The 25900-nt window shown below is 51.4% G+C and overlaps 2 protein-coding genes and 1 long non-coding RNA gene across 7 annotated transcripts in view; 2 read left to right on the forward strand and 1 right to left on the reverse strand.

Moving 5' to 3' along the window:
* WDTC1 (WD and tetratricopeptide repeats 1) overlaps positions 1–21680 on the reverse strand; it is a 30054-nt gene extending 8374 nt beyond the window's left edge. For 2 of the 4 annotated variants that reach the window (XM_066982793.1, XM_066982790.1), the window contains exons 1-11: positions 20173–21618; positions 11466–11598; positions 9130–9213; positions 8225–8271; positions 6911–7022; positions 6284–6471; positions 5446–5628; positions 5062–5156; positions 3904–4019; positions 2788–2863; positions 711–807 (exon numbers count right to left, since the gene is read on the reverse strand). In XM_066982793.1, coding sequence (XP_066838894.1) covers positions 711–807; positions 2788–2863; positions 3904–4019; positions 5062–5156; positions 5446–5628; positions 6284–6471; positions 6911–7022; positions 8225–8271; positions 9130–9213; positions 11466–11558 — 1091 coding nt within the window. In that variant the 5' untranslated portion in view covers positions 11559–11598; positions 20173–21618. Of the gene's footprint in view, positions 1–710; positions 808–2787; positions 2864–3903; positions 4020–5061; positions 5157–5445; positions 5629–6283; positions 6472–6910; positions 7023–8224; positions 8272–9129; positions 9214–11465; positions 11599–18517; positions 18831–20172 lie in introns of those variants that run through there. The other 2 variants (XM_066982792.1, XM_066982791.1) reach the window with 2 other exon arrangements.
* LOC136786915 (uncharacterized) lies at positions 17006–21754 on the forward strand. Its single transcript, XR_010826532.1, has 3 exons — positions 17006–17599; positions 19994–20059; positions 21616–21754. It is a non-coding gene; the product is annotated as an uncharacterized lncRNA (long non-coding RNA).
* A 2889-nt stretch (positions 21755–24643) lies between these two features.
* Positions 24644–25900, forward strand: part of SLC9A1 (solute carrier family 9 member A1) — a 30518-nt gene continuing 29261 nt past the window's right edge. The window contains exon 1 of one of the 2 annotated variants that reach the window (XM_048073161.2): positions 24644–25194. In XM_048073161.2, the coding sequence (XP_047929118.1) occupies positions 24861–25194 (334 nt within the window). In that variant the 5' untranslated portion in view covers positions 24644–24860. The remainder of the gene's footprint in view (positions 25195–25900) is intronic. The other variant, XM_048073160.2, reaches the window with a different exon arrangement.

The raw sequence follows: 25900 nt of genomic DNA on the forward strand, positions 1-25900 counted from the left end.
GCTGAAAGCATTCAGCAGAGTGGCTGGAGGAACCTAGACTACCCTTATATGGTATTAAGCAACTGTGTCTTGACTTTTAACCACATCTCATCAGCTGGAGGAAAACCAGTCTGCAAGATGTGTTAGAAGTCTGCTTCTGCTTCACCCCAACTGCTCTTTATTCGTAAGGAAAAAAACGCAGCAGGGACAGTAAGAGAGGGCTCTCTGTCCATCCCTAGTTCATATGCAAGGCTAACGACAGCAGTGTCATCATTGTAAAGCACTTTTGGCAGCTTCAGTTCAGTCTGCAGCAGGCAGGTGCCTAAAAAACAGCCAAGGGAAGAAAGGCTCTTTCAACCTGACAGCCACTCCCATCTGACAGATCACAGCTCCGGCAAGGTCAGGAAGTAAAAACCATGCAGGACAACTAAGAACACTTCGCTTCCAGGACTGAAAAGTCATTTCTTAGTTTTGTCTGCAGTAATTCTTTGTAAGAGGAGAAAAAACCTAATGGACCATGCTTCTCCTAAGATGCCGTTGCCTGATTTGACTCAGGCTTATAGCCCACACAACCAGAAATAAATACAGCCCCTAGGATAGAGGCCACTCAACAATCAAATCAACATGCCAAGTGGGTTTGCACTTCACACCTTGTTTAGCAGCACCTGATGAGAGGAAGAGGACCTGAACAAAGCCATCGGCCCTTCACTGAGGCAGATCCATCATCTTACCTCACATGTGCTCTTCCTTCTGACAAGCGGAAGCCATTGCTGTGGAGATGGATGCCATTGGACACTCCATTGGTAGAGGTTTTTCCATTCTGCACTTCTGAAGGTTAGAAAAAAATATAATCATGCAATGGATCAATGTAGATTACACAGACTAATCCCTGAAATATCAGAGTTACATTTTACAGCATAACAAAACCAAAGCCACAGCCCCCTTCTGAGCACAATGAAGCAGAATTCCACAATTCCACATATTCCTGTCTTCCAGCCACCTAGATCTGATTTGCCTTCAGAGAATCATTTAGGTTAGAAAGACCTTCAAAATCATCAGGCCCAACCATCAACCTGACATCACGTCCCATCACTAAACCACATCCCTTAGTGCAACGTCCATGTCTCTTAAATGCCTCCAGGGATAGGGATGCACTTCCCTGGGCAGCCCCTTCCACTCTCTCCATGAAGAAATTCCTCTTAATATCCAATCTAAACCTCTCTGGTGCAACTTAAAACAGTTTCCTTCGTACACTTACTATAAACTCTGCAGTACCCTTAAAAAATGAACCCTAGAACCAGAACCAGATACACATGGAACTACACACCCCCACAGGGCGGTTTGAACTGCGCTCCTTCGGACTGAGTCTAGGCCATAACCCGAGTACCTGACTGACTACCAGAAGCCTGACATTTAAAACTGCAGAAGTACATAGCAACTTACTTCTAAATGCCTTTGTATTTTTCAGATGCACTGAGAAAAAAAACACAGGCCTAAGTTGTTTAACATTTTATAGAACAAGGAAGATGAGTGGAACCACTGGAGATATCTAATAAGGGAATTCCAGATGCTTTTTTCCTTTCTTTCTTTTCTTTTCTTACGCTATTGCTCAAGGAGCAGTTACAAGCTGAAGTAATCTCTGAAGGTCATGCAGCCAGATCACTCGCAATTCTTATAGAAAAATATTCAAATTCAAGTTTTATAAACTGCATTTATGTTGTAGCTGGGAATACTCCCGCAGCCATTTCAGAGGCTGGGAAACTGGGGACTCTTTCCAAGCACTCTACTGAACAGCTCGGTGCTTTCAGTGCGCAGAGACATGCATGCACATGAAGTTCAGCCTTTGTACAGATGCTGCTTTTTTCACAGCCCTTGCCTGAACTTTCTGTACCCAAAAGGGCGGAGCATTTGCTGAAACTGCACCACTGTGAACCTGTTCAAACTCTGCTCTGCCATTTAAAGCATGACCTCACCAGATACCACAGTACAGATCACCCACATGCAGCCAAGACAGAAGAGAACGGCAGGCAGGGCATCTAGTTGCTACCAGGATGTGAGTGTTAGATTAAGGCCCAAGGCAAGCTGAGTACACAGGCTGAACTCTGCCAGAGTGCTCCAAGAACAGGGCTGAGCACGGAACACTCCCTGATAAGAGAGAGCCGGCCTCTGCCTGGGGACAGCGCTCTGGACGTTCACCGCACACTGCCTGCAGTATCTGCATACGAACAGGCCCTGTAAGAAACAGGGCCAGGAATAAAAAGGCTCTTGGATTTACTTACTTGTCGAGTAAATGACTTTTTGAATCAACTATCTCACCACCAGGAAGGAGATTAGTGCCAGGCCAGACTCTCAGACCAGGGAAGAGATTGTTCTGTCTCCTAATGGGCGTTTAAAGGGGTAACAGCTGCACTCTCCATTTTGTACGTTTAAAAACACAAAAACAGTACGCCATTTCCATGTTTGTCCACATACAAAGTATTTCCTCCTTAGCTAAAGGCAGGGTACTAGGACCTCAACCACTCTACTAAGTCTACTTTATCTTGAGGAGAATGCTTACAGCTATACCTAAGTTGACACATGCACACACCCCTCGACAGCTCATTTCTTCCCTCAAGACACATTTTGTCGCTGCGTGTAAGGGTTTTAGGGCTCAGGGTATGAGCTGCACTGCAGAAATTGCCCAGCAACAGCCATGCCATACATCCTTTCCCTCATTCCTGCCCAGATGGAGCTGCAACCCGGAAAGAGTTGAGTTCTACATGATTTCACTCTGCTTTCCACTCACTTCCATGACAGCATCACACTTACCCCCTGACGTGTGGCATTTCTTCGGGAGGAGGAAAGTGTATGGCCGCTGCTTGTAAGTTAGATCAAACAGATAGACCTGAGAGATGAAGAAAGAGAGTAAGACAAAAAAAAAAGTCAGTGATACATAGAGGCTTAAGGGACAGAAATAAAACAGGGCTAGATAGTTCCATGTTTGTTTTACTATTTCCAGTTTTTAACCGTCTTGTTTATAGACATTTACGCACTGAGTAACAGCAGTACCAGTGTCTTGTTGCATTCCAGCACTGGATTCAGAAACAATACCACTGAGAACCAGGAGCTTCCTTTTACTCAAGAGGTACAAACCAACCTGTTCAAAAAGCTCCAACTCCAAGAAGATATTTTAACCATTTAATTAATACAGTGATCATAAACAAATTGAACGCTTATAGTGGTAGAAAAGAAGCAATACACTAAATGAAGGTGTCACTAAGCTGAAGCCAATATTTCATGAAAAACTTCAAACACAGCCCTGTGAAACCCTAATTTAAACTTGTACCAGTATAGGATCTGACAGCCCTTATCAATTCGTGTAATTCAGTACCTCCTCTTAAAGAGAAGTCCAAGTGTGAGAAAGATCTCTAGAGGACAACCAGAGCAACCTGCTCACAGGGGAAGTTCCTGCTTAATCCACGCTGATTAATACTGTCAGGAGGATTTTCTCATTTCACTGATAAGCTTTACAAAAGAGCCACAAATATCACCTAGTGCTTAAAATTAAAGCAATCAATATCCCAGGTGAAGTCCTTTGCTTCTGTAAGTTCCTTACATACTAGATTGTATTACGGAAGCAGTTTGATGTTTCAGGAATGAGTTAAGCAATTTTTTTTCTACATCAGGAAAGGTCAGTTCCAGAACTTCTCCCTCTCTTCAAGAGAAGGAAAGGTGAATTGCAAAACCAGATCAAAATACCACATAAATTTAATCATCGATAGCATAACAAATAAATCCCTAATACCAGGCATTCAGTCCGAATGCATCAGAGAACAGTTTAAAAGCCAACGATGTTACCCACAGAGAAGTTACTACACCTGTTTTGAAGACAACCTATGGCGGCCCAATGTTAAACTTCCTTCCAAAATTTAGCTGCCTTCTTACCTGCTCCCCTCCCATGTTGACTAAGAGCTCAGTGCCATCAGGACTGAAGGTGACATACGTGGCCACCAGAACTCTCAGCCGGTTGTTGTAGTCCGGAAGCTTCACTGGAAGGTGTCCTGCGGAGGGAAGAGATCCATACATATCAGCGTCACGAGGAACCGTTGTCTTTGTCCTACATCAGCTCCTCCCTTTTACAAGAGGTTGTTAGGACAGCAAGGGCATGAAATACATGCACCAAAGTGATTTTCCATTTCCTACTGCTGTCTCTTGAATCCTTCCACCAGCTACCAAAACACTTAGATGTATGGAGCTGCCTTTTCACAAGTTCTAGATACTATTTTTGCAAGGCCATTTCCATATGCAGACAAGACCAGATTACGACTATCTTGCTAACAACTGCAGTCTGCAGAACCCAGCAAATCACAGTTTTATGGATTCACTAAGGATTTAGCCTCCATGATTTGTGGCCAACTGCAAACAAATACCTCCTTTCTCAACTCTCTAATCACGTTTCCGTAATAAAGCTCTTAGCACAATCAAACCAAGGCTCCTAAATATTCAGCTCACACAAGGGTTCTTTTGCTTCAGACAGCAGATGTGTTGCATGACCAATTCAGGGGACCTAAGAAATCCTCCAATGGGACTCATCAGAAGCAAGACTGTCAAAACTGGTCTGTTGAACATGCTGGTTTAAGATACTTTAAAAAAAAAAATGGGAAAAAACGGTAAATGAGCACTGGAGAAGAATGACGTCTAGATGCCCAGACACTGCATTGCTGACTCTTCATGTGCAGGATGAAGACAAGCCATTTCCCTTCTGTGCCAAGATGATTTTTAAACAGCATCCTTCCTGGGACCTGTTCCAGAAGAATGTCTAGAGCCCTCAGGTTATCCAGTCCTTGACTTTCCAATGAAACTGACAAAAAGACATTTACGCTAGACAAGGAGTAAGGCCAGCTCACCAACACACACCGCTGCCAAGTCAGGGAAGGTGGGCAGGTGGCATAAGCAAGAATTCACAGCACAGAAGAGAAATAATCTACAATTTCATGGAACATCCACATATTACACAAACACTTTTCCAAGCAGTGCTTTCTTGCGTGATGAACTCAGTTACTTTAAAGTCCCATTGGTGACCCCCAGGACACGTCCCAGTACCTGCCACGTAGTACTGTGCTGCACCATCCGGGAGAGGTTTCTGCCGGTCACAGAATGTGTGGACTCCAGCCGAAGGACTCTGCTTCATGCTTTTTCTAGCCAGAAAGAAAAGCAGTTATAATCACAGCATTCAACTGCTGGAAGCCTGCTCTATGCTAACGCTTCTTGTTCATACACAAGGGCAAGCCCTCATGCCCGTGCAGCTGTGCAACCACAGACCTGCCTCCCACCACCCCAGTGTACTTACTTAGATAAAAGACTCTGTGGGCGCTAGAAAAGACTGGGTAAAACTGCACAGTGAGGCAGATGAGCCCCAGATCATCGCAACTCCCCCTTCCCCACTCACACGTGCCAAGAAGGCCCCGAAAAGCCAGCTGCTGTTACCTGTGGTTGTGGATCATGCGTATGTCGTAGAGCCGCACAAAGGGCCCGCTCGCCCCTACTGCCAAGTAGTTGTTATCCTGGGGATTGACTGTGAGGCATTTGGCCTCCACCAGCTGCCCGCAGTACTCGGTCAGGTCTATCAGGACTTCTGAACGCTTGCTGTTCTCCCGCAGATCATACTGTCTGCGAAGGGAAGAGGGAGTCAGGCAACCCGTGCCACCAGCTAACAGAAGCAGCAAGAGAGTTTAGCTTTCCATGGTGACCAAACTGAAGGCCACTCAAAGCACCGCATTTACGCTGCTCTGCAGCGACCTATGTTTAATTATCTGGCTTGTATGCGAAGAGATGACACTACCACTAACAGGCATTTGTGCCACAGGTTACTGGGAGCAAACCAGTTCAGTAAACGCTAGGCCTCAACATCAGGATAATCACTAAAACCAGCTCCATAACATGCACAGATTTAGTCAAGCTCTAAATTAGACTCTGGGCCACGACCTAACAAACAGTACACAGTATGAACAGCCTCCCGCAGTTGCATCTACTCATTAAGTCTCAACGACTCTGAACGGAAGCTTCACTCAGTGTTGCTTCTGCCTTCCTACCTTCCATTTGATACAGCTATTCCCTTCTTGTCCTCCCTTTTCAGTGGAGGAAAACAGAGGAGCTGGGTGAGTACTTATCAGGAGAATCTACATTTCAAGAAGAATCCTTTCAGCTTCAGGAAAGGGAGAGATTAGCTTGAGCTCTTTAGTACAGAGAGTCTCCAGATTTATGCTTAGCACATACTGCAATGGATCCTAATCCAACTCATTTTGGGGCAGAATTCATTCTGTACCTGATTAGCCCATCTTCTGCAGCACTCCAGAAGGTATTAGGCCACATGGGAGCTGTGGCAATCCGCTTAACTCTGTTTGTGTGATCTCCGAACATGTGGATGGTTTCCTTGACAGTCAAGTCGTGGACGTGCACCTTGGAATCGGCAGCTCCCGTGATGAGGATCCGATCCCCCGAATGCGGCAAGAACTGTGGATGACAGATTTGACATTCAGACCTGAGAGGTGCTGAGGCTCTTCACAAAGACACCGCTGAGCTTCCGTGGCAGGTCGCAGAGCAGCTTGCTTTGGGAACGCAGGACGCCCCACGTTACCACCTATATTCCACATGCACACTCAAGAGTCGGTAATGACAGTAACACACAAACTGCTCTCTTTATCTCGTATCTTTAACTCCTGATTTGCTACAACCATTTCCTTCGATTCTACAGAGGTAAGGAGCTAAGCAGACTAAGAAGCACAGGAACTGGATGTAATACAATTTTTCCTAACATTACAAATATTACACAATTGGGGTTGAGGGAATGGATTGCTTGCACGAAAACATTTCCCAGCAACATTTCAAAAGCTACTCTCTTACTGCTTTGGCTGCTGATTTTGTTAGTCATTTAGTCCTTCTACTCAAATACCTTGACAGAAAAGATGTTTGCAGTATGTCCCGTGTGCATAGAAAGGAGTTTCTTGTGGTGCAGAGGATCCCAGACAATGGTATGCTGGTCATCAGAGCCAGAGGCCAACAAGCTAAAAGAAACAGAAGAGAAGTATGCATCATGGACTCCTCTGTTCCAAGCTATGACCAATTTCTGAAAGTGGTTTGACCACAGATAGCCATTAAGTTCATTCAGCTCTAAGAAGCCCCCTTCCTTCCTCTTTTCTCAGCTCTGTTTTCTTGATGCTTTCCACTCAGCCAGTCCAAGGAAGTAAAGCAGCCAAATATCAACTCCACAGAAAATAAAGCAAGTTTTTTTTTTGTTGGTTTAGCATCTTGACCCAGCTCACCACAGACTCAGATGGCACAGCAAAAACAATAGGAGTGTTGGTCAATAACAAAATGCAGGGCCTCCACTTTCCTTATTAGCCTGGCTGCATTAACTGCTCCCACATCACACCCGATCTCAAGCCAAGCCATTCATTCCTGGACTTGAGATGTGCCCGGGCAGTCCCAAGACAGGACTCATTAAGTGATTCACAGACTGCTTTTTAAGTGCAGGGTGTGGCAGCAGCGTTGCAAGGTGCTCGTGCGTTTATCTTCTGTTAAAGCAAAAGAATCTGACATCTGCAACCATCAGCTGTTTTAAATTTATTTCCTTGGAGCCAGATCTCTCTCAAGTATGTGAAATTTTCACTGGTAAATAATTTTGAAGACTATCAGACAGCAGACTTTGGATTTTACAAGAGGCATGTCAAGAAATAGAGGCTTTTTCTTCCATCCAGTTATTTTTCTTGGAGATACTCTTTATTCTACTTGGTTAACCGAAATGTTCTCATGATGAGTTTCTCTCTAAAATTGCAGAGAGGGGGGTGAATGCTGTACCTCCCTCCTTAACGTGCATGTCCCCAGCATCAGCATTTAGCAGCACAGTGAAGGGGGTAGGGAAATGTCACTTCCTACCAGCTGGGCAAATCCTGAAGATCCATTATAATCCATAATGCCACTTAAGAGAAGAGAGCAGCCTTCAGTCTCCACTTCTTAGTCTGACCATTTCCCTTCTGAGCTCAGTAAATGCACATTTCTAATAGTATCCAGACATATTCAACAAAATAAAGCTTCTCTGAAGCTTGAGCTCTACTACAGTTCAAAACTTTGAGCGTGAGCCCTCATCCATTTTATTACGAATTTATTTATGGGAAGTAGCTGCTTACGATAAGGTGACCTACATCCTACTCTTGGGAGAACCTGGGTTATCAGTCTGTTGATCCCCCGAATCAAGTCGCATACTTACTCTCCTTTTTCATTCCATTCTAGACAGTTGACACACCCAGAATGACCCTGAGCAAAAAAAGGGGAAGAGAGTATTACACAAACTTCAGCCTTATCAAACAGAGCTGTTCTAAGGCAAGGACGCAGCGAGCTCCCCACACATAACAACTTGTTCTAAAACAAGCAGCTTTTTATTCTGCAAAAGAACACCCACATGGCAGATAAACACCTCCAGAAAAGACAGACATGCTATAAGCAGCTGGGGTAGAAAAGACAAAATGAAACAAATAAAAAGAAAACAACGTAGTGTTGAATAAAATGGCAGTTCAGCCTCAGAGGCTACTGATGAAATCCTGCTGTACACACGGAAAGGTGACTTTGCTTCAAAAGCCCTTGGCTAGGCTGACAAATTACATGTACAGGTTCTCTGGGATTGCAGGGAAAATGCAGTTTTGATAACTCTTTTGGAAGCACCTTGCTGCTCGGTGACTGTATCATACATCTTCAACCACATCAGCTAACAACTGTAACAGGGAAGACTGGGAGAGCACTGAGCAGCAGTTGAGAGGTGGCTGAAAAGGGAGAAAGAAGCATCCTTTCCTCCCCCAAATCAAGACAATCTTAAGGTTTTTTTTTTTAAGTTGTGTCAGACTGCAATCCAACAGCTCACACTTCAGACAACACATTACACTTCGGCTTTACAGCTGAATATCTGGAAGAGTTGACAGTTGCCTTCTTCAGACACCACTGTTAGGGTCAGTTGACGCACACCCGTCAAAGGCTCTCCAGCAGACAGTTTAGGGGACTTAATAACCAGTATCTCTCTCCCATACAAGAGAGAATTCCATACGCTCCAGCCTGCTGTATGTTCCGTCCCAAGCTGTACAACCAGCGGTTGTGTTTGCTCTTTGAGCACTGCCCACTTACCTGCAATTCTGCTTCCAGGCCCAGGCGCCGAATGAATGGGTCGGTGACATGATAGTGTCGCTCAAAGCCCAGTGCGCCCCTCTCCTGCACGAAGCAAACAAATGCCACACTGACTACAGCAAACAAAACTCTCCTTGTTCCCTTTAAGAGAAGATTCATGAGCCATAAAAATCAAGGAGGGACCTTGCCAGATATTGGGGTGTCCATAGCATCAGGGACAAGTCCTGCAGAAGGAGGACATCATTCACATCATCTCCAGCTGCTTACACACTTTGCAATCCTTGCCCTGGACTGGTTTGAAATGATTTCTACCTAATTGATGGGCTCCAGCTGGGCAGCTAAGGCAAACTCTGAGGAGGCCCACACCGAGACCAAGTTGACTCCTTTGTGCCAGAAATGGAAGATACGAAAGAGCTCAAGACTGCCTGTCTCAAACCCCTGCAAGGATTTCACAAACTGACTCCTGGGAACTGCAGTACTGGACTAGAGCAGCTGAGAAGTCTGTCCTTACACAGAATCTCTCCTGAAGCACCAAAGATGACTTTGAAACTTGAGTCAAGCACTTGTAATCTCAGCATTCCCAGGTCATCCTCACCGTTCCCTGCGTCTACCATCACCGTCGGGAAATGTAATGGGGAACACAACTGGACAGCATCCTCTAGAGATGGCTTATTTCATCAGAAACGGAGCAGGAGCGTGTGGCTGCAGCACCACAGCACAGCCTGTTCTACAGGGGAGGGAACAGCTGCCACAGAACTGCGTCAGTACAAATGAAGGTGAAGAAAAGCAGGACAGTTGTTTCCCCTGTGATCTCACAGAGTTCACAGATGCATTAGCAGATGGCTTCGATGAAAGAAGGCCAACTGCAGAGGCAGCCATGAAGGAAAGGGAACGCAAGTCATATTTTGAATGGAACATCAAATGTCCGAGGAGATCCCTTCCCAGCACCTGACCCAGCCCCAGTCCTGTCCCGTGACATACCACGGTCAGGTGAAGACAACCTCAGCCTCAGTTATCACCATTTACAGAGGAGAACGCTGATGTCAAAACCTGTCCTTACGGTGCTAGGAACGCGTCAGTAGTCACAGAACAGCCACAAAGAACAAGCACAGCGTGTGGCCAATGCAGACCAACAGTGAACTATGAACTCCATGTGCTAAAAGATATTTGAGAACAAAATGGAGACAGGTATAAGGAGATTGGAGGGGGAAAAGAAAAACAAAACAAAAAACAAAAAACCCCACAGGCTATCGGAGAAACTTCCATTACAAACTTCAAACCTCTTGACATATTTTCACAGACAGCGTTCCCAAAACACTCCCAGGTCCATTGCAATGTGCTGCAGTTATAATTTCTTGCTGTTGCAGCCTCAGTAGCTTTGCGAGGTCTGTGCAGCAGGATATTGCTTCTCCTGGAAGGAACTGTCAGACTTAGCAACCTTCCCAAGGTCACGGATGAAAGCCTAACAGAACAAACAGTGTGAAAAAGTCCCAGGCTAGCGCTCCAACCACAGAACCATCCCTTCCTTGTTAGGGCAGCAAAATAAATCTTTGCACATGGATTAAATTACAAGCTTATCATGCACGGTTCGGTACCAAACTGCATGTTGAACTGTGGCATCCCAGCCCCTAGTTCCTTGTTCTGGCCACTAACAGGCCACTTGTGTGAATTCCGGCTACCAACAAAGCTGCGAATGATTTAAGGCCTCCCAGTCCAAGCAATAATTGTCTATTGTGTCTGCTGTAGCTAGTCCTTTCACGTTAAGAGATATTTCACTAATGCAGCCATCAGATGACTGATCTGACCACAGAAGTTTCTCCCTACACAAAGGAAGCAAACACATCACTCTTTAAAGAAAAAAAAGAGACGGCAAAAAAAGACAGACACAGAGAGAGATCATTAGCCTTACTACAGTCAGAAAATACCTTTGATGGCAAGATCACACAAAAAGAACACAAAGAAGTCGGCAAAAAACTCGTGGGGGAAGCCAGCTAAGGGTCCTTTATGTTGCCCAAACACAAGCAGAGAGATTTCTCTCTTCAGCGGTGTACTGTAAAGGAACAGACCTGCCAACGTGGAACCAGTTCGGTGTGCTCCTGCTAGGGAGAAGAATTGTATTCTTGTTATGCCCCACTTTGCCCCAGCTCTTCATTAAGGACAATGATAGGTCCTGTGCGTTTGTTCTCTTAAGCTCCTTATGCAGCTGATCAATATGCGGGTGGCAGAGATCTCTTCAGAAGCACAGGCAACACCACGAGCATTTCCCGACCCGGCGTGAACGCTGCTTCTCCACCAGCTCCCCGCTCAACGCAAGCGGACGTTTGGCTAACACGTACCTTGATCTGCCTGTGGATGATGTCTCTGGTAATGTTTGCTTTTGCCATCTTCTTGCAAGAAGCTATCGGAAGAGCCGCTGTGCATCCAAGCATGCCAACGGAGCCAAGATCCACACCAAGGGCATTTAATTACCTGGGGAACACGACAGGGAGCAAACAAAGACAGGCAGACAAACAGGTTAGGACGTTCATACAAACTGTGAAGGATGACCCACCCCCAACCTGCAGTGGCCAGGAACTGAAGAATTCTCTATAAAGGCTCCTTGCAGAAACTCCTGGATGGGCAGGAGCAACCCAGGGCTGAAGGACACCCAACCGAAGAGGTCGCCCCCAGTTTGCAGACAAGTTCAAAATGAGCAGGACGCCAGGACAACAACGGCCTAGAAAAGCCATGCAAAGAGACCCTGCAAGTCCGGGGGCAGGACGCACCGTTTCACGGTTTCCACCTTTGTATGTGCAGCCCACTTACGTCCAATTTTGCTTTTCCCATTTCCCAAAACCAACAAGACTTATTACACTGTGGGCCTATAAGGCAGTGGTATTTTTGGCCACCTCTCCTCTCTTATTTACTTTTTTTTTTAAATGTATTTGATTACAGTAAATTTTTAAAAAGATTTTAAAAGTAAATTTACTGCATTTGGTCACAGTAACTATGTTATAGTACATAATCAAACACGTTTTCCTTAGAAACCACAACAGCCAACCATCAGGTGACGCTATCATCAGAACACCCCCTTACATTAGCAATAGAAAGGGGTGCCCTTTGCAAGTTGTATTTCCAGGAGGAATTAGAGATTTCCGCACGCTTACAGAGCTCCAGACTTAATTCACTACCCTAAATAACTGAAACCCCGTAAGATCAGCTATACCTGCTAGAAAATATTCCAGCTGCAGAGTAATTGTCACAACCCTGCTCCAGACAGGCTACCTAGCAAAACACCAGCTAGTCTCTGCGAAATGATGTCATTCACCTCATTTCCATACCACAAGCCCTGCACTGTCCCATTTTGGTATTTCTATAGTTCTCTTAAAAAAAAAACAAACACGTATTTTAAACACCATTTTGTCCTACATAAGCCGAGAGTTTTAAATTCCCTTTAACGAGCATTCGCGAGCAGAGCAAGCCGAAATATCCAAACGAGTCCTCTTGAACGAGGAAATGCTGATTCACCGAAACAAGACTGTTTCACAGAAACGCAGCACCCAACCGCTCCGCCGAGTTCAGCCTGACAAACACTGCCCTGTTCCCCGCCGGTCCAGCCACCAGTTTGGGTCAAACGAGGGCTTTTTGGTCAACGCCGTAGCTGACCCTACATGTCTTGAGGCTCCTGCACCGCGGCGTGCCCGGAGCCCCCAGCTCCAGCTCCACCTGGCTTTGGGAAAAGCATCAGCGTGCGGGCATTTCCCCGTGGTGCCGGTACCAGGAGCCCACCTCTCCTCCCTGCAAGCGGTTTGCAGACTTCCCTCCAGGCGGAGGCTCCAAGCGCCTCCCCAGCTCAGCTGGCTCCTCCATGCGACCCTGCAGCGAACCCAGAAATGACATTAAACCTACAGGTGGCAAGGAATGCCATCCAAACTGAAGATCGGTCGTGTAGCGGGCTCCTAGGCAGGATTTCGGGCAGCCACAGGAGCTCTCAAATACAACACAGAAAGGCAGAGCTGCTTGAGGATCTCTGAAGATCTCCCTCCTGCAGCGAGCAGCCCTTATGGTTGTGCTCAAGCCCTGCTTTGTCCGTGCTGAGGCCAAAATGGACGAAATTCCAGCAGCCCTGGGTGCAAGGCGAGGCAGCAGGAGGGGAGAACCCAGCGCTGCGGGGCCACCTGCAGCCCGCACGTGGGACCAACTCCTCCCTGGTGTGAGCACTGCCAGCCATCTCACCCCGGACCACGTCCAGTTTCCACAGCAGACACGTCCAGTAAGACCACAGCTGCCACACGCCTCCAGCTCACCGCGGAGGAAGAAGCTCGACCCGTTCCCCGTCCGCTGGGGCGGTTAGCTGAGCTTGTGCTGCACCCCATCGCCTGTTCAGCTGAAGGACACTCGGTCAGGGCTCCTCGAGAATCCGCTGGCCTGAAACTGTCCTCGATCACCAGACCCAGCGCGTGTGTACTTGTCCAGCGTGCCATCACGTCGGTACTTCAACCAAGTTCCTTCTCCTGCAGAAGTAGCACCGGGAAAGCTAGCACGCCCGCCCAGGAAGGGACTTCATGTTTTAAGCTTCCCAAACTTTCTTACCCTCACGTTAAGTAAGAGTCGCCTCGCTCCCAGGCTTAATATCAAGAGGCACCACTGCGAACGCATTTCCTCATCAATATTTCACACCAATTCCTGTCATAGGATGATTAAGCTATCACATTTTGATACCTATCCTCTGTCTTTCCACGCGAGCTTAGAACTGGCGTTGTTCTCCCTGTTTACGGAGACCAAGTCTGCAAGGGGACAGCAACAGCAGCAAAGGGCTCCTCCTCCTTCCTTCCCTCCCTCCTGCAGCCGAAAACGAAGCCAGACCTGAGCGCAGCGCCTCGGTGCCCACCTCGTGCAGGGATCACACCGACCGTGGTGCGGAGGCGAACACGGGGAGCCCGGACAGCCCAGCAGCTCCTCGTGTCCCGGGCCAGCTCTACAGACCCGTGGCAGCTGTGCTAAATACACTCCGTTGCTGGAGACATCCGCGGGGATGTGGTTTCTAGACACCTTCCTACTAAGCTCTGCGAGCAGCCAAGGAGCGCTGGCTGAAAAAGCAGCTCCAAGTTTCTCCGAGGATCTGCGATCTCTCACCTCGTCTCTCCAGGCACCCTTTTCAGCTCACCAGCCTCTTCCTGCCCTTCTCCTAGGCCAGATCCCCACCTCCCGGCCTCCTTAAACAAACCCTCCGGGATGCACAATTGCTTCCTCCACCCACAGCTACAGCAGGGCAGAGACCTTCATCCCCCCGCAGCACCCCAGCAGCTCAGCCCTCCGGCGAGGGATCCCCAGGCAGGATCCAAATCTCTCATCTTCCTGCTCCGGAACAGCTTGGTTTTCTCTGGATCTCGGGAGGTCTATCAGGGCTAAAACCATGCCAGAGCAGAGCAGCCTGCCGCCCCCCAGCTGACAAACACCCAGTGCTCTTCTCAAGACCCCTAGAAGTGTTTCTGTCCCATCTCTTACCTCTAGTCGTGGCTAATTTCTAGACAACTCCTTTTTATTCGACACCGACCTGCCACAACAGTTCACCCAATGACCTGAAGCATACACCTGGGGAAACGCGTGGTCTTGGAAAGGCACAGACCTCCCACTCTGCACACGGCAGAGATAAAGTACCCACACCAAGAAGCCCATTTACTTCTCAATAAGTTACTGCAAAACCACTAATAATACCGTAAATTTACTCTTTGACCGTACGAACGGGACGTTCAGAAGAAAATATGAGCATCGGAATCCCCCTGCTCCTTAAGACAAACTCAAATTCCCTTCCCCTCCAACAAAGTCTCTTCTGCCACAAAGCTGTACGCGTTCTGGAGTTCATTTCACGCGCATTTTCTGAAGGAGCACAGGAACACACCGCAGGTTGGTGTCTCTGCGAGTGATACCAAGGATTTGTAGGATTGCAGCTGTGCTGTGGAGCTTCCCAGCAGTAACTCGGAGGTGTCCACAGCAGACCATCCTTCAGCAGGTCTCAAGAGATCAACGTCTTCACTTTAGCTTTTAACAGTTAAAGGTCAACAAAATCACCCACGAAATCAGTCCTTTGGTTGGCAAAGCTGGGTGAATAAGGGTCTAAAACAAAATATTTGATGCAAAACTGACCTTAAACGTACTAACACCGGCATCCAAGGCTGTACACCAGCGATTTGTTGAGTGGCTGGCATACCTGAGATGCCAATGCAAACTTTGTAGTGTTTGACTATTAAAAAAAAGAGGACAGGCCTGGAAAAAAACAGTCAAATGGGAAAACATGAGTCTAAGGTGTCTCTCTGGCTTACACAGAGGTTTGACTGAACGCTGTTAAACGCTTAAAGGCCTCCCAGAACACACGTGTGCTTGGCCAAGGAGACTCGAGGAGCTTTTCTTGCTGTTCTTTGCTGCTCGAGAGGTATTCAGCAGTAAGAAACTACAGCTGCAAAGTCCTTGGCAAGCTTAAATTATTGTGGAATCACAGGCTAGGAATTAGGGAGTCCCAAACTCCCATTCCAGGTCAGACTTTTTCCATCAGGCACAGCCGGTCACAGCCCCAGACCCACACTCACCACAAATACCTAATTCTGCACCACACCGTTGCACACGGGGATCATCTGCCTCCAATTTAGCTAAAAACTGACCCCAGTAGAAAGCGTGAAAACCCCTAAGCCTTGTAAGGCTCCTGGAAAGTAACCACAAATAACTGGAGAAGAATAACCAGCGCCTCCGACCCCTTAGGCTCGTATAGGCTTCCAGTCACCGAGTCCCTTCGGAGAGCCCATCCAAACGCCACCCCCAAAGGCACGTCGCTCTCTGTAGGACATCTCTCGGCAAAACCTCACTGCCGTACAAGTTCTGTTCGCTTTCAGAAATATCATTTCCTAACCACTCGTGCAGTTCCCTGGCTGTTCCCTAAACCAGCGCAACCAACTCATGAAACGAGAGGATAAAGTCCCACTTAAGGACAATTTGGGATAAAGCCACGCTGTTGGTACCAGCGATGATCACACAAGCAGCGCCACTGTGCCTACACCTAAAAGATCACCGAGACCTTTTCTGGTCCTTTTTTAGAGGACCACTGAAGCACGTTTCACGATCACCCTTCAGGAGCATCGCCACCACCCCGTCCCCAGTACCAGCCTCTCCTCAAACCGCACCCTGAAGCGCAGACCCCATCCCACCTGCGGTTAGCGGTGCTTCACTTCTCCGACTCTCCTGCTCCTGCAGTGCAAAGCTCCAGAGACAAAAAAAAAAAAAACAAAAAACACACTTTCGCAACACTTGGCCTTTAAATCTGCAGTCAAAAATTAACAAGTCACAGATTTGTGCAGGCTGTGGTCTCAAGACCTGCTAGGGTGTATTTACAGTGACAGAAACTTCAGAGTTTCCAGGAGAACTCTTTCAAAGAATGCTTTGGGGAGGGGGCGCTTACAAGATTCACTGGCTTGCCGCAGCTGGCTCTTCTAATTTTCCTGAAACACTTGCTCGAAGTCTAGGAGCAGAGCGCTGACACCCGTAACGCAAACAACCCCATCGTTTTACCATCGAACGGTCCCAAAGCAGCTGGTGTTGGAGGGGTGTTCTTGCGGCTGAACGTTTCCCCTCGCAGAGCCACCCACACGCCCCCGCCCCACTTACACACGCGCTAAGGCAGCAACACGGCCGAGCACCCTGCAGAGCCGAGCTCCAAAGTCCAAACCTCTGGCCTGCTGCCCTTCCAAAAAGCTCCAGCAAGGCGGAGAGCGTCCCCAAAGCAGCCGGGCCCGTTCTCAGCTGAGCGATGCGATTCCTAACTGTTTGGATGTGCCCGCTTTCTCAGCCTCTGAACTCAAGGTCATTGAAAAACAAAAAGCACCATTTCACACCCTGCAAGTCTTTGCGGATACATGGTTCACCCCGAAGGAAGATCCCTCTTACCCTCCCCTTTAGCATCTATAAATGCCTTCAGCTGTCTGTGCACCACCGGGACCCAACTCAATCACTCGGCGGGCTTCTTGAGACTCACAACTTACTTTCCCTGTCCCCTTTACCTTGACTTTCCAAGAGGTCGCAGGTCAAATTAAAACATACACAGACGGATTTATAACAAACCCAGGGAAACAGGAGGAAGCGACCTGGTTAGCAGGAGACACCCAGCAAAAAGGCGGCTCTGCTACAGCTGAAGGAGTTGCCAGGAGCAGCAGCAGCCGCTCCCCAGGACAGATGGCTCCGCACGCAGAGCCAGCCAACACCAGAGGAAGGAGCTGCTTGCACCAGGACGGGCAGGACCTGAGACCCAGCACAAGCGGGCAGCAGCAGCAGGGGAACTTTGAGGAGCCCACCCCGCACCGCTCCGGGCTTCGTCCTCCAGCTGACGCGGCGGGGAGAAGGGGAAGATGCGAGACCAGCACCAGACCTGCCCGGTGCCAGAGCCACTCGGCCCCAGGAAGGAGTTTAATGGGGGCAGAGGAGCCAAGGCCGGTCTCCCGCCCAGGTAAGGGGCCGCAGGACGCCCAGAAGGGCAGGGGAAAAAGTCCCACGGGAAGGGCTGGGTGGGGGAGAGGGGAGCGGGCAGAGCCCAGAAGGGGGAGAGGGGCTGGGGGAGGCACAAGACAGGGGGTGTGAGGGGGGGGTCCCAGCAGGGCCGGGGGTGCTGGCAAATAGGGGGGGGCAGCTGGGAGGGGTGAGGGGCACCTGATGGGGACAGGGGTGATGGTCGGGGTGGGGTAAGTGACAGGGAAGGAGGGCGTGGGGGGGCACTGAGAGGGGAGGGGGTGTGGGGGGGGGGCACTGAGAGGGGAGGGGGGCACGGGGGGGGAAAAACTGACAGGGAAATGGGTGCGGGGCAGTCACTGAGAGGGGAAGGAGGTATGGGGGGGTTAGCAAACAGGGAAGGAGGTACAAGGGGGGGGTCAATGAGAGGGGAGGGGTACAGGGGGGTCACTGACAGGGAAGTGGGTACAAGGGGGGGGGTCACTGACAGGGAAGGGGGTATGGGGGAGGATACCTGACAGGAAAGAGGGTACAAGGGGGGGTCACTGGGAGGGGAGGGAGTATGGGGGGGTCACTGACAAGGAAGGAGGTACAAGGGGGGGTCACTGGGAGGGAAGGGGGTACAAGGGGAGGGGCACTGATAAGGGAGGGAGTATGGGGGGGGGGCGGGATACCTGACAGGAAAGTGGGTACAAGGGGGGGTCACTGAGAGGGGATGGGGTACAAGGGGGGATAACCGACGGGAAATGGGGTACGGGAGGGTCACTGACAGGGAAAGGGTTATGGGGGGGAATGAAAAGGGAAGGGTTAAGGGGGGGGGTAACTGTCAGGGAAAGGGACACGGGGGGGGGGCGTGTCACTGGGGGGGGGATGAGAGGGGAGGGGCCGGGCCGGGGGGGGGGTCCCGTTGTCCCGTTACCTGTCAGGCCTCCCGGCGGCGGGCGCAGCGGGCACCGGGAGTTGCGCGGCTCCATCCATGCGGGGGGGGCGACACCGGGGGGGGGACACACGGAAACGGGGCCGAGCGCGGGGGGGGGGGTTGGGGGGGAAGCCAAAAGGGCCCCCGTAAAGCGTCGGGGGCCGCGGCCCGGCTACGGGGAGGTCCCTTGGGAGCGGGGAGGGCCCCTCAGGAGCGGCCCCGGCCGTGCCCCCCCGCCCCGTGCCCCGGTGCCCCCCCTCCGCCTGTCCGGGGCTCAGCAGCACCCCCCCGCCACCACCGCCGCCGCCGCCCGCCCTACGCATGCGCTACGCCAACTGCGCCACCACCCCCCGGGCACCCGCCACGGCCTCAGCCCCGCGCAAACGACGCAAGTCGCTTTCGAGAATACCTTCCCCGGCCCGTCCTGCCGAGGGACGCCGCCCCGTGATTGACAGCTCGCCCCCGAGCCAACGGGAAAAAGGGGAGAGGGCGCTTCGGGAGGGCTCGGCCAATCGGCGAGGCGGGGGGGCGGGAGGTGTGTCGCGCGAGGGCTGCTGGGAGTTGTAGTCCGCGGAGGGGTTAGGCCCGGGCCTCCCTTCACGCAGTCCCCTCAGGGGGCTCCGGGGGCCCGCGGCGTCCCCCGTGGCGTGCCCCGGCCTCCCCCTGCCGCCGCCCGTCTGCGGGCCGGGAGCCTCTGGGCTGGGCCTCGGCGGGCACGGCGACAGCAAGGCCAAGGCCTGGGCTCCCCGTCAGCCTGAGAGCGTGTCCCCGTGGAAATCCTAACCCCCAGCCCTACACGAGTGCTCCTTCCACAAGCAATTCCCACACGTTAAGCTTCAGGCTCCCCCCAGGCAGCACAAAGTTAATTTTCTTATGGGGAGAAATAACTCTGTGGAAAGAGCCAGGGGGTGGCAGTGTTTGCAAAAAACCTTCCCTGCGCCTTGGCCTTCCAGCTGCTGTGGGGCGCCCAGAGGTGCAATGCTGCTGGACACGGGGGAAGCAGCCCTCCTGTTCTCAGGAGGCTGCGAAATAAATATTTCAGGAGTTAAACATTCATCCCTCTGTGATTCACATCCCCAACTAAACGTTCTGAAGTCTATTAATAAACTTTAATGATTAAATTCTCGTTTAGAACTTCGTTTTACAGCTCCTAGATAACTCCAGCTGCACAACAGAAGGAAATTGCTACTCCCCTATTCTGTGTTAACAGAGCAAAAAGCCTCTTAGATCAGACGTTATGTGCGAGCTTGAGGAATTTCCCATATACCTCTCGATTTATAAAGGACAAACCAACTATTAGCTTTAATGATTTGTCTTCATCTCATAACCCATTAATTTATTTAGCCGTGGTCAAAGTTTTTACAGGAGATAATTAATTGTTGCCTCTGCGTCTGTCCAGGCTCTTTTAATTAAACAAATAATAATCGGTATCCATCACTACCACCCTTACAACAGGGTTTTATCTTCTCTTCTCAGCTGCCGTCCTCATGGGGATCTGAAGCTCCACGCAAAAATCCGTCAGGCTTCAGATGCCCTTGACATGTAAGTTTTGCTTGCTGACAGAGAGGAAATTGGGGCATAGAAGGCTTGATTTTTTTCAGAGCTGGTGATAGACATAACAGTGGCTGAAGTCAAGGAGAGCTGTGGGTACTTACTCATTCTGGATTGCAGATCTGCAGAGTTTAAGGAACTCGCTGTGGTCACAAAGGGAACTGGAGGCACGTTGGGGAACGTAAACAAGGCATTCTCTTCCCAGCGCCCAATGTCGTGCCATATAACCACCTCGGAGAGTATCCTCATGAAATAGGGTGGCTGGATTTTCAGTCTCAAGAAACAGACAGGGAGCAAGGAATAAAACTGCCTGAGAGTTGGACTTGGCCTGTTTATAACACGAGGGAAAATAATTTAGGTCAGACATAAGGCATTACTTAATGCTGTCAGTAAATACACGTCTCCTGTCATCAGTGTATGCTACACATATGCATGCAAACACACACAAAAAAATAGTGTAAAAAATGTAGAAAATTCATGAGAAAGTTAAGTTTTCCACACCATGACATAGTGAGGAAGTCACAGCACACATGTACACAGGTTTGTAGGTGTAGACCTTGCTCCGTGAGAGAGAAGCAACACGGTTTGTCTTGCAGACATCGGACAGTGAGTGCTGGAGCTGGACCAGATTTTTTTTGCAGGCAGAAATGGTTCAACTAGAGCAGCTGAAATAAAATTTAGTGGCATGCATCCTTTACTTTCCACTTAACTGTGTTGTTTATTGGAGCAGACCAGAGAAAAAGAAAACCATTTGACAGAAAGCCTGACCTGCATCCACTTTGCCCAGCCAATTGAGCTGGAAGCAGGGATGGGGGAACAGCATCAAAGTATAAACCGAGAGGTAGTTGTGCCGAGTTCATCTTTTTCAAATAAATACACAGAGGATGAGAAAGCAACAGCTGTGTCTAATATAGAGATAGACTATACATGTATAAAAATATTCGTGTAGCCAGCGTGGACTGCAGCCAGTATGTACAGCAAGGTTTGCATTCCCGGTTTCTTTGAGCAAATCTACAGAAAACAGTTCCCTTCTCTTGTGTGTCTGGCTGGGTTTGCCTCCCTGAGCAATGTAAAAGATGTTTACCTTTTGATGATTAATGTCTACTGGAAAATATTCAGATGCTCTGGTCAAAGCTACTATGGAAGAGCAAAGCCTTGCTGCAGATTTTCCTCAACATGAGGACTGAATCCTGCACGACTTAGATGTAAACACAGCTCTGGGCATTTGCTGGGTACTGTATTAGTGGGTGCTGGTTGTGAAATTGTGTGCTTCCGTGGCCTGGAGGAACTTGGGTCAGTGCAGGTGCCCAGCTGCACGGCTGCTTGAAGGAAAGAGGTGCAAAGTATTTCCAGGGACACCCTTGCCTTTCCAAGGAAGACAATTATGAAGTTAAATGCGGAGGAGCTGTATCCACAGTGCGTGATGTTGCTCTCCAGGATACAATAGGATAAGCTCTGGTGTATTATAACTTACGCAATTTGCTTGATTGGACATTTTTAAAGCTCCAGGTGCCCATTCACGCAGTAGTTTTGCTCTCCCTTTGCAGGCCAAGCAGCTCAAGCCTCGTTACGCTCCCTCCCAGTGCGAGGGTGGTGCAAGTTCCAAGACTCTCAAGCGGGCGTCTCGGCTGGGCCGTAAAAAGCTGCAGGTAACTGGACTCCTCTCATGGCACACGAGCTAGGAACAGCTGAAAAAAGTACCAAGGCAGCTCAGCCCCCAGGCCCCGATGGGGATATTTGCCACTATCAGAGCACTGCAGAGACGATTCATTAACTCCGGTACGCAGATTTAATTGAATGTCTCCAAGTCTTTGTGTCCCGATCAGGAGGAAGCGGGAATATCTCTCCCCTTTGGCAAGAATTTGCACCAACTTAAGTCATTTCCAGAGCACCAGCCTGTTCAATAGGTTGAAAGGCCTCTGTCCAGCCAGCGTTATTCAGCCAGGCAAGTGCAAGAAAAGTAGCAAAGTAGCAAAGTTGCAAAGTAGCAAGAAGTTAATTTGATGCTGCATCCCCCACTGGCAAAGGTACAATAGTGAGATACTAGACGGTTCGTGCCAGCCCACCACGACTGTTGATTGATCTAGGCGTGAGGAGGTGGACGAATCTGACCCAGTTATTTCAAGGGAACATTGTACCGGTTTTAGCTTCTCGGAACTGTTTCTGAAAGAAAACCAGAGCCAGTGTTTGCTCCTGAACCAGCGTCTAGTTGCCCGCATGCTCCCAGCACCAATCCTGCTTCAGCTGAAACACAAATTAGCTGCCATAGTCTAGGATCAGGCTTCTCACCCAGTTATGACTAAGCTCTTTCAAAAGGAGAAACGTTCAGGATTTCTTGCTTAATTGGTAAAACAGATTAATTTGACTATTGAGGACATAACCAAGCGGAAGAGAGGAATTGACACACCTAGCTGGTTCCTGCTCAGACTCGTGATCCACGTTAATTGATGGGTCACGTTTGTCGTTGATCATTTCCACCAGCAACACGGCGTGCTCCCTCTTCCCGCCCAGGTCTGCCAGAGGACGAACGTCGGCGTTTCCTGCAGCTTTCCCCAAGCACCATCACGCTGGAAGCTGATGCCATTTTAAAAGAGGAACGTCACTGATCTAAACCAGCAAGCGTAACCTTCAAAGCTCTTGGGTTTTACCTTCCATGTGCCTTGCCAAGAACCCACGTCTTTCCCACACCAAGTGCCCCCAAGGATCAGGGACTGTGTTTTTAACAAAAAGCTCACTTGCCCTTGACTTTCACTTGTTAAATCAGTTCAAAACTCGCGCCAGCTTTGATGGCTCCAGTGACGCTCAGGAACAGCGCAGCAGAGCCAAGAAATCAGGGTGGCGGAGCCCAGGCGCGTGGTGCTGAACAACCCCCCCCCCGCTACGCCCGGGGTTTTATTAGATCCTTATCAGATTTCCTGGTGACTAGGACGAAGGGCACGGAGCTACCAACAGGCGCAGATGGGGTTACAGCAGCCCGTCGGCCTAGAATAACAGCCAATGCCCACCAGGCCCCTTCTAACCCCGCTGGAAGCTTTGCAAATCCCACCGCCCCGTTCCCCTCTCCCAACAGCAAACACGGAGGAGGCAGGCGGCTGCTCCGCTCTCCCAGTGCTCTGCTGTCCCCAGCCCTGCAGTGTCACCCCACTGCACCCCTCCAGCAGCAGCACCCGCCCGGCCTGGGCCCAGATCCCCCTTCCCTCCCTTCCTTTCGCACCTTGCATTACGGCCCCTTTGACTCCTTGTGCCCACCTCGCCCCTGTGCACCCTTCCACGCATTTTCACCCCCCTCCACGTGCTCAGCCTGCCTCCACGCACCTCCCTTTGGCATTGCACCACCTTGCACCGCACCTACCTCTGAGGCTTGCACCCCTGCCCGCCGCACGCTTCTCCTCCGTGCACCCTTTTCAGCCGAACCCCGCCCTGCACTGCACTCCACCTTGCTCTAGCACCCCCTCGTTTCCCTGCCCCACCCTTTGCACTGCACCCCGCTTTGCACCGCACCGTGCACCGGTGCACACTGCACCGACCCATGCACCCCCCGACCCATGCACCCCCCTTGCAGTCGCCCCCTGCCTTGCAGTAGTGTCCTCCTGCTCCTCTGCTCCCCCTTTTGGGTTCTAACCCTGCTTTGCAGCCGCACCCCGCCTTGCAGTGCACCCCTTGCCCCTGCGCACGCCCTTTGCAGTTCCACCCCACTTTGCAAAGCCCCCCCCACCCCCCTTCCAGTGCCCTCTTTCCAACTGCGCCCCACGTTGCAGCACGCCCCTCAGCCCTGCAACCCCCCTTTCCAATCGCACCCCACTTTGAAGTGCCCCCCTTTCCAGCTGCACCGTTTTACAACACACCCCACTTTGCAATGCCCCCTTTCCAGTTGCATCCCGCTTTCCAGTGCCCCTTTCAAGTTGCAGTTTCAAAACACACACCCCTTCCCAGTGGCACCCCACTTTGCAGTGTCCCCGTTCCACCTGCACCCCGTTTCATAGCACACCCCGCTTGGCAGTGCTCCCTTTCCAGTTGCACCCCGTTTCAAAACACCCCCCCCTTTCCAGTTGCACCCCGTTTCACAGCACACCCCGCTTTGCAGTGCCCCCTTCCCAGTTGCGCCATTTCAACCCGCCCCCTTTCCAGTTACACCCCATCTCGCAGCACCCCCCCTTCCCAGTTGCACCCCACTTTGCAGCTCCCCCTTCCCACTTGCACCGCGTCGCGGCACCCCCCGCTTTGCAGCCCCCCGTTCCCGGTTGCACCCCATTTCCCAGCTACCCCCCCCCTTTCCACCCCCCTCCCCACTTCCCCCGTTTCCCAGCACCCCCTTACCACCTGCACCCCTCTTTTGCAGCTCCCCCTTTCCATCTGCACCCCCCTTTCCACCCCCCTCCCCATTCCCCCCACCCCCTTTCCACCCACCCCCGCTTCCCCCTCGCGCCCCCCCACCCCCCTCTCTCCCACCCCCCTTCCCCACCCCCTCCGCCCCCCCACCCCCTTCCCCTTTTTTTTTCTTTTTTTCCCCTTTTTCCCCCCTTTTTCCGCCCCTCCCCGCCCTGCCCCCGGCCCGGCCCCGCCGCCGTGCCCAGGGCGCTGCATTCCGCAGGCGCTGCGGGGCCGCCTCCGCCCCTGCCTCCTCCCCGCGGCCGCCCCGGCCGCTCCGGGGGATGTTCCGCCGTTCCTCCGCCGCCCAAGCCCCGGTGCCGGTCCCGGTTCCTCGCAGGCTACCGCCGGGGTTGCTCCGAGCCCGAACCTCCCGTGGGTCCCGGTCCCCGGCGAGCCCCCGCCGCGCCCAGCGCCCTGCGCCATGGCCCTGCGCCTCCTGCCATGGGTGCTGCTGGTGTTGTTGGGCTCGCTGCTCCCCGGGCAGGGCTTGCAGGCCAACCCCATGTTGGCTTCCGAGCCTTCCCGGAGACACCCGGCACCGGTACCGGGAGGGGAACCCGGGGGTATCACGGCCGCGCCGCCGCCGGCCACGGCGCAGGAGATGCACCCGCTGAACAAGCAGGCGGCCAACCACTCGGGCGAGGGGCACGCCAAGCCCCGCAAAGCCTTCCCCGTGCTGGACATCGACTACTCGCACGTCCGCATCCCCTTCGAGATCTCCCTCTGGATCCTGCTGGCCTGCCTGATGAAGCTGGGTAGGTCGGCGGTGCTGGCGGCGGTGGGTGCTGGGTGAGGGGAAGGGTCCCCATCGCGAGCGACCCCCCGGGTGGGCGCCCCACGGTATCCCCGGGAGGGACCCCCGGGCTTCACGGGGGAGGTGCTGTGAGCATCCCGGGTGGGACCCCCGGAGCATCCCGGGTGCGACCCCCTGGCTGGACGGGGCAGCACCCCCAGGCAAATCCCCTTGCACACCCCGGGCAGCCCCCCGGGCACCCCAGGACAGGGGTCTCATCGCTCTCCCTGCGACCTTGTGTCTCCTGCAGGCCCGGCAGCCGGCGCAGCGGGCACCCCAGCCCCCTTGGTCGGGGCAGGCTTGCTTGTCCTGATGCCCAGAGCATCAGCGAAGATGCTCCCCGAGCGCTGACCATCCCCTCTTCGGGCAAGGGGCGTTTTAGGTTTCCTTTACATCATTTGGGAGGCAGGCAGCACCGGGGAGGAAGCGTCGGCTTCGTTGCTTTGTTTCCCGAACCACAGACGCCTTTTGTAACCTTGGAGAAATCACTTACAATTTCTCCCGGCTTCGGCCTCCCCTTCCTCCCGGGAATCGGGGTGGGCATCCCAAACCCCCTGCCGCCGCGGCGTGTCCCCCGAGGACCCGTGCGGGAAGGGTGGCGAGCGGCCGGGGGCAGCGGGCTGGGAGCAGACCCCGCGGGATGACGGCTCCGGGAACGCAGCGGCGTG

This window comes from Anser cygnoides, chromosome 24 (assembly GCF_040182565.1).
Source record: "Anser cygnoides isolate HZ-2024a breed goose chromosome 24, Taihu_goose_T2T_genome, whole genome shotgun sequence".
Taxonomy (NCBI): domain Eukaryota; kingdom Metazoa; phylum Chordata; class Aves; order Anseriformes; family Anatidae; genus Anser; species Anser cygnoides.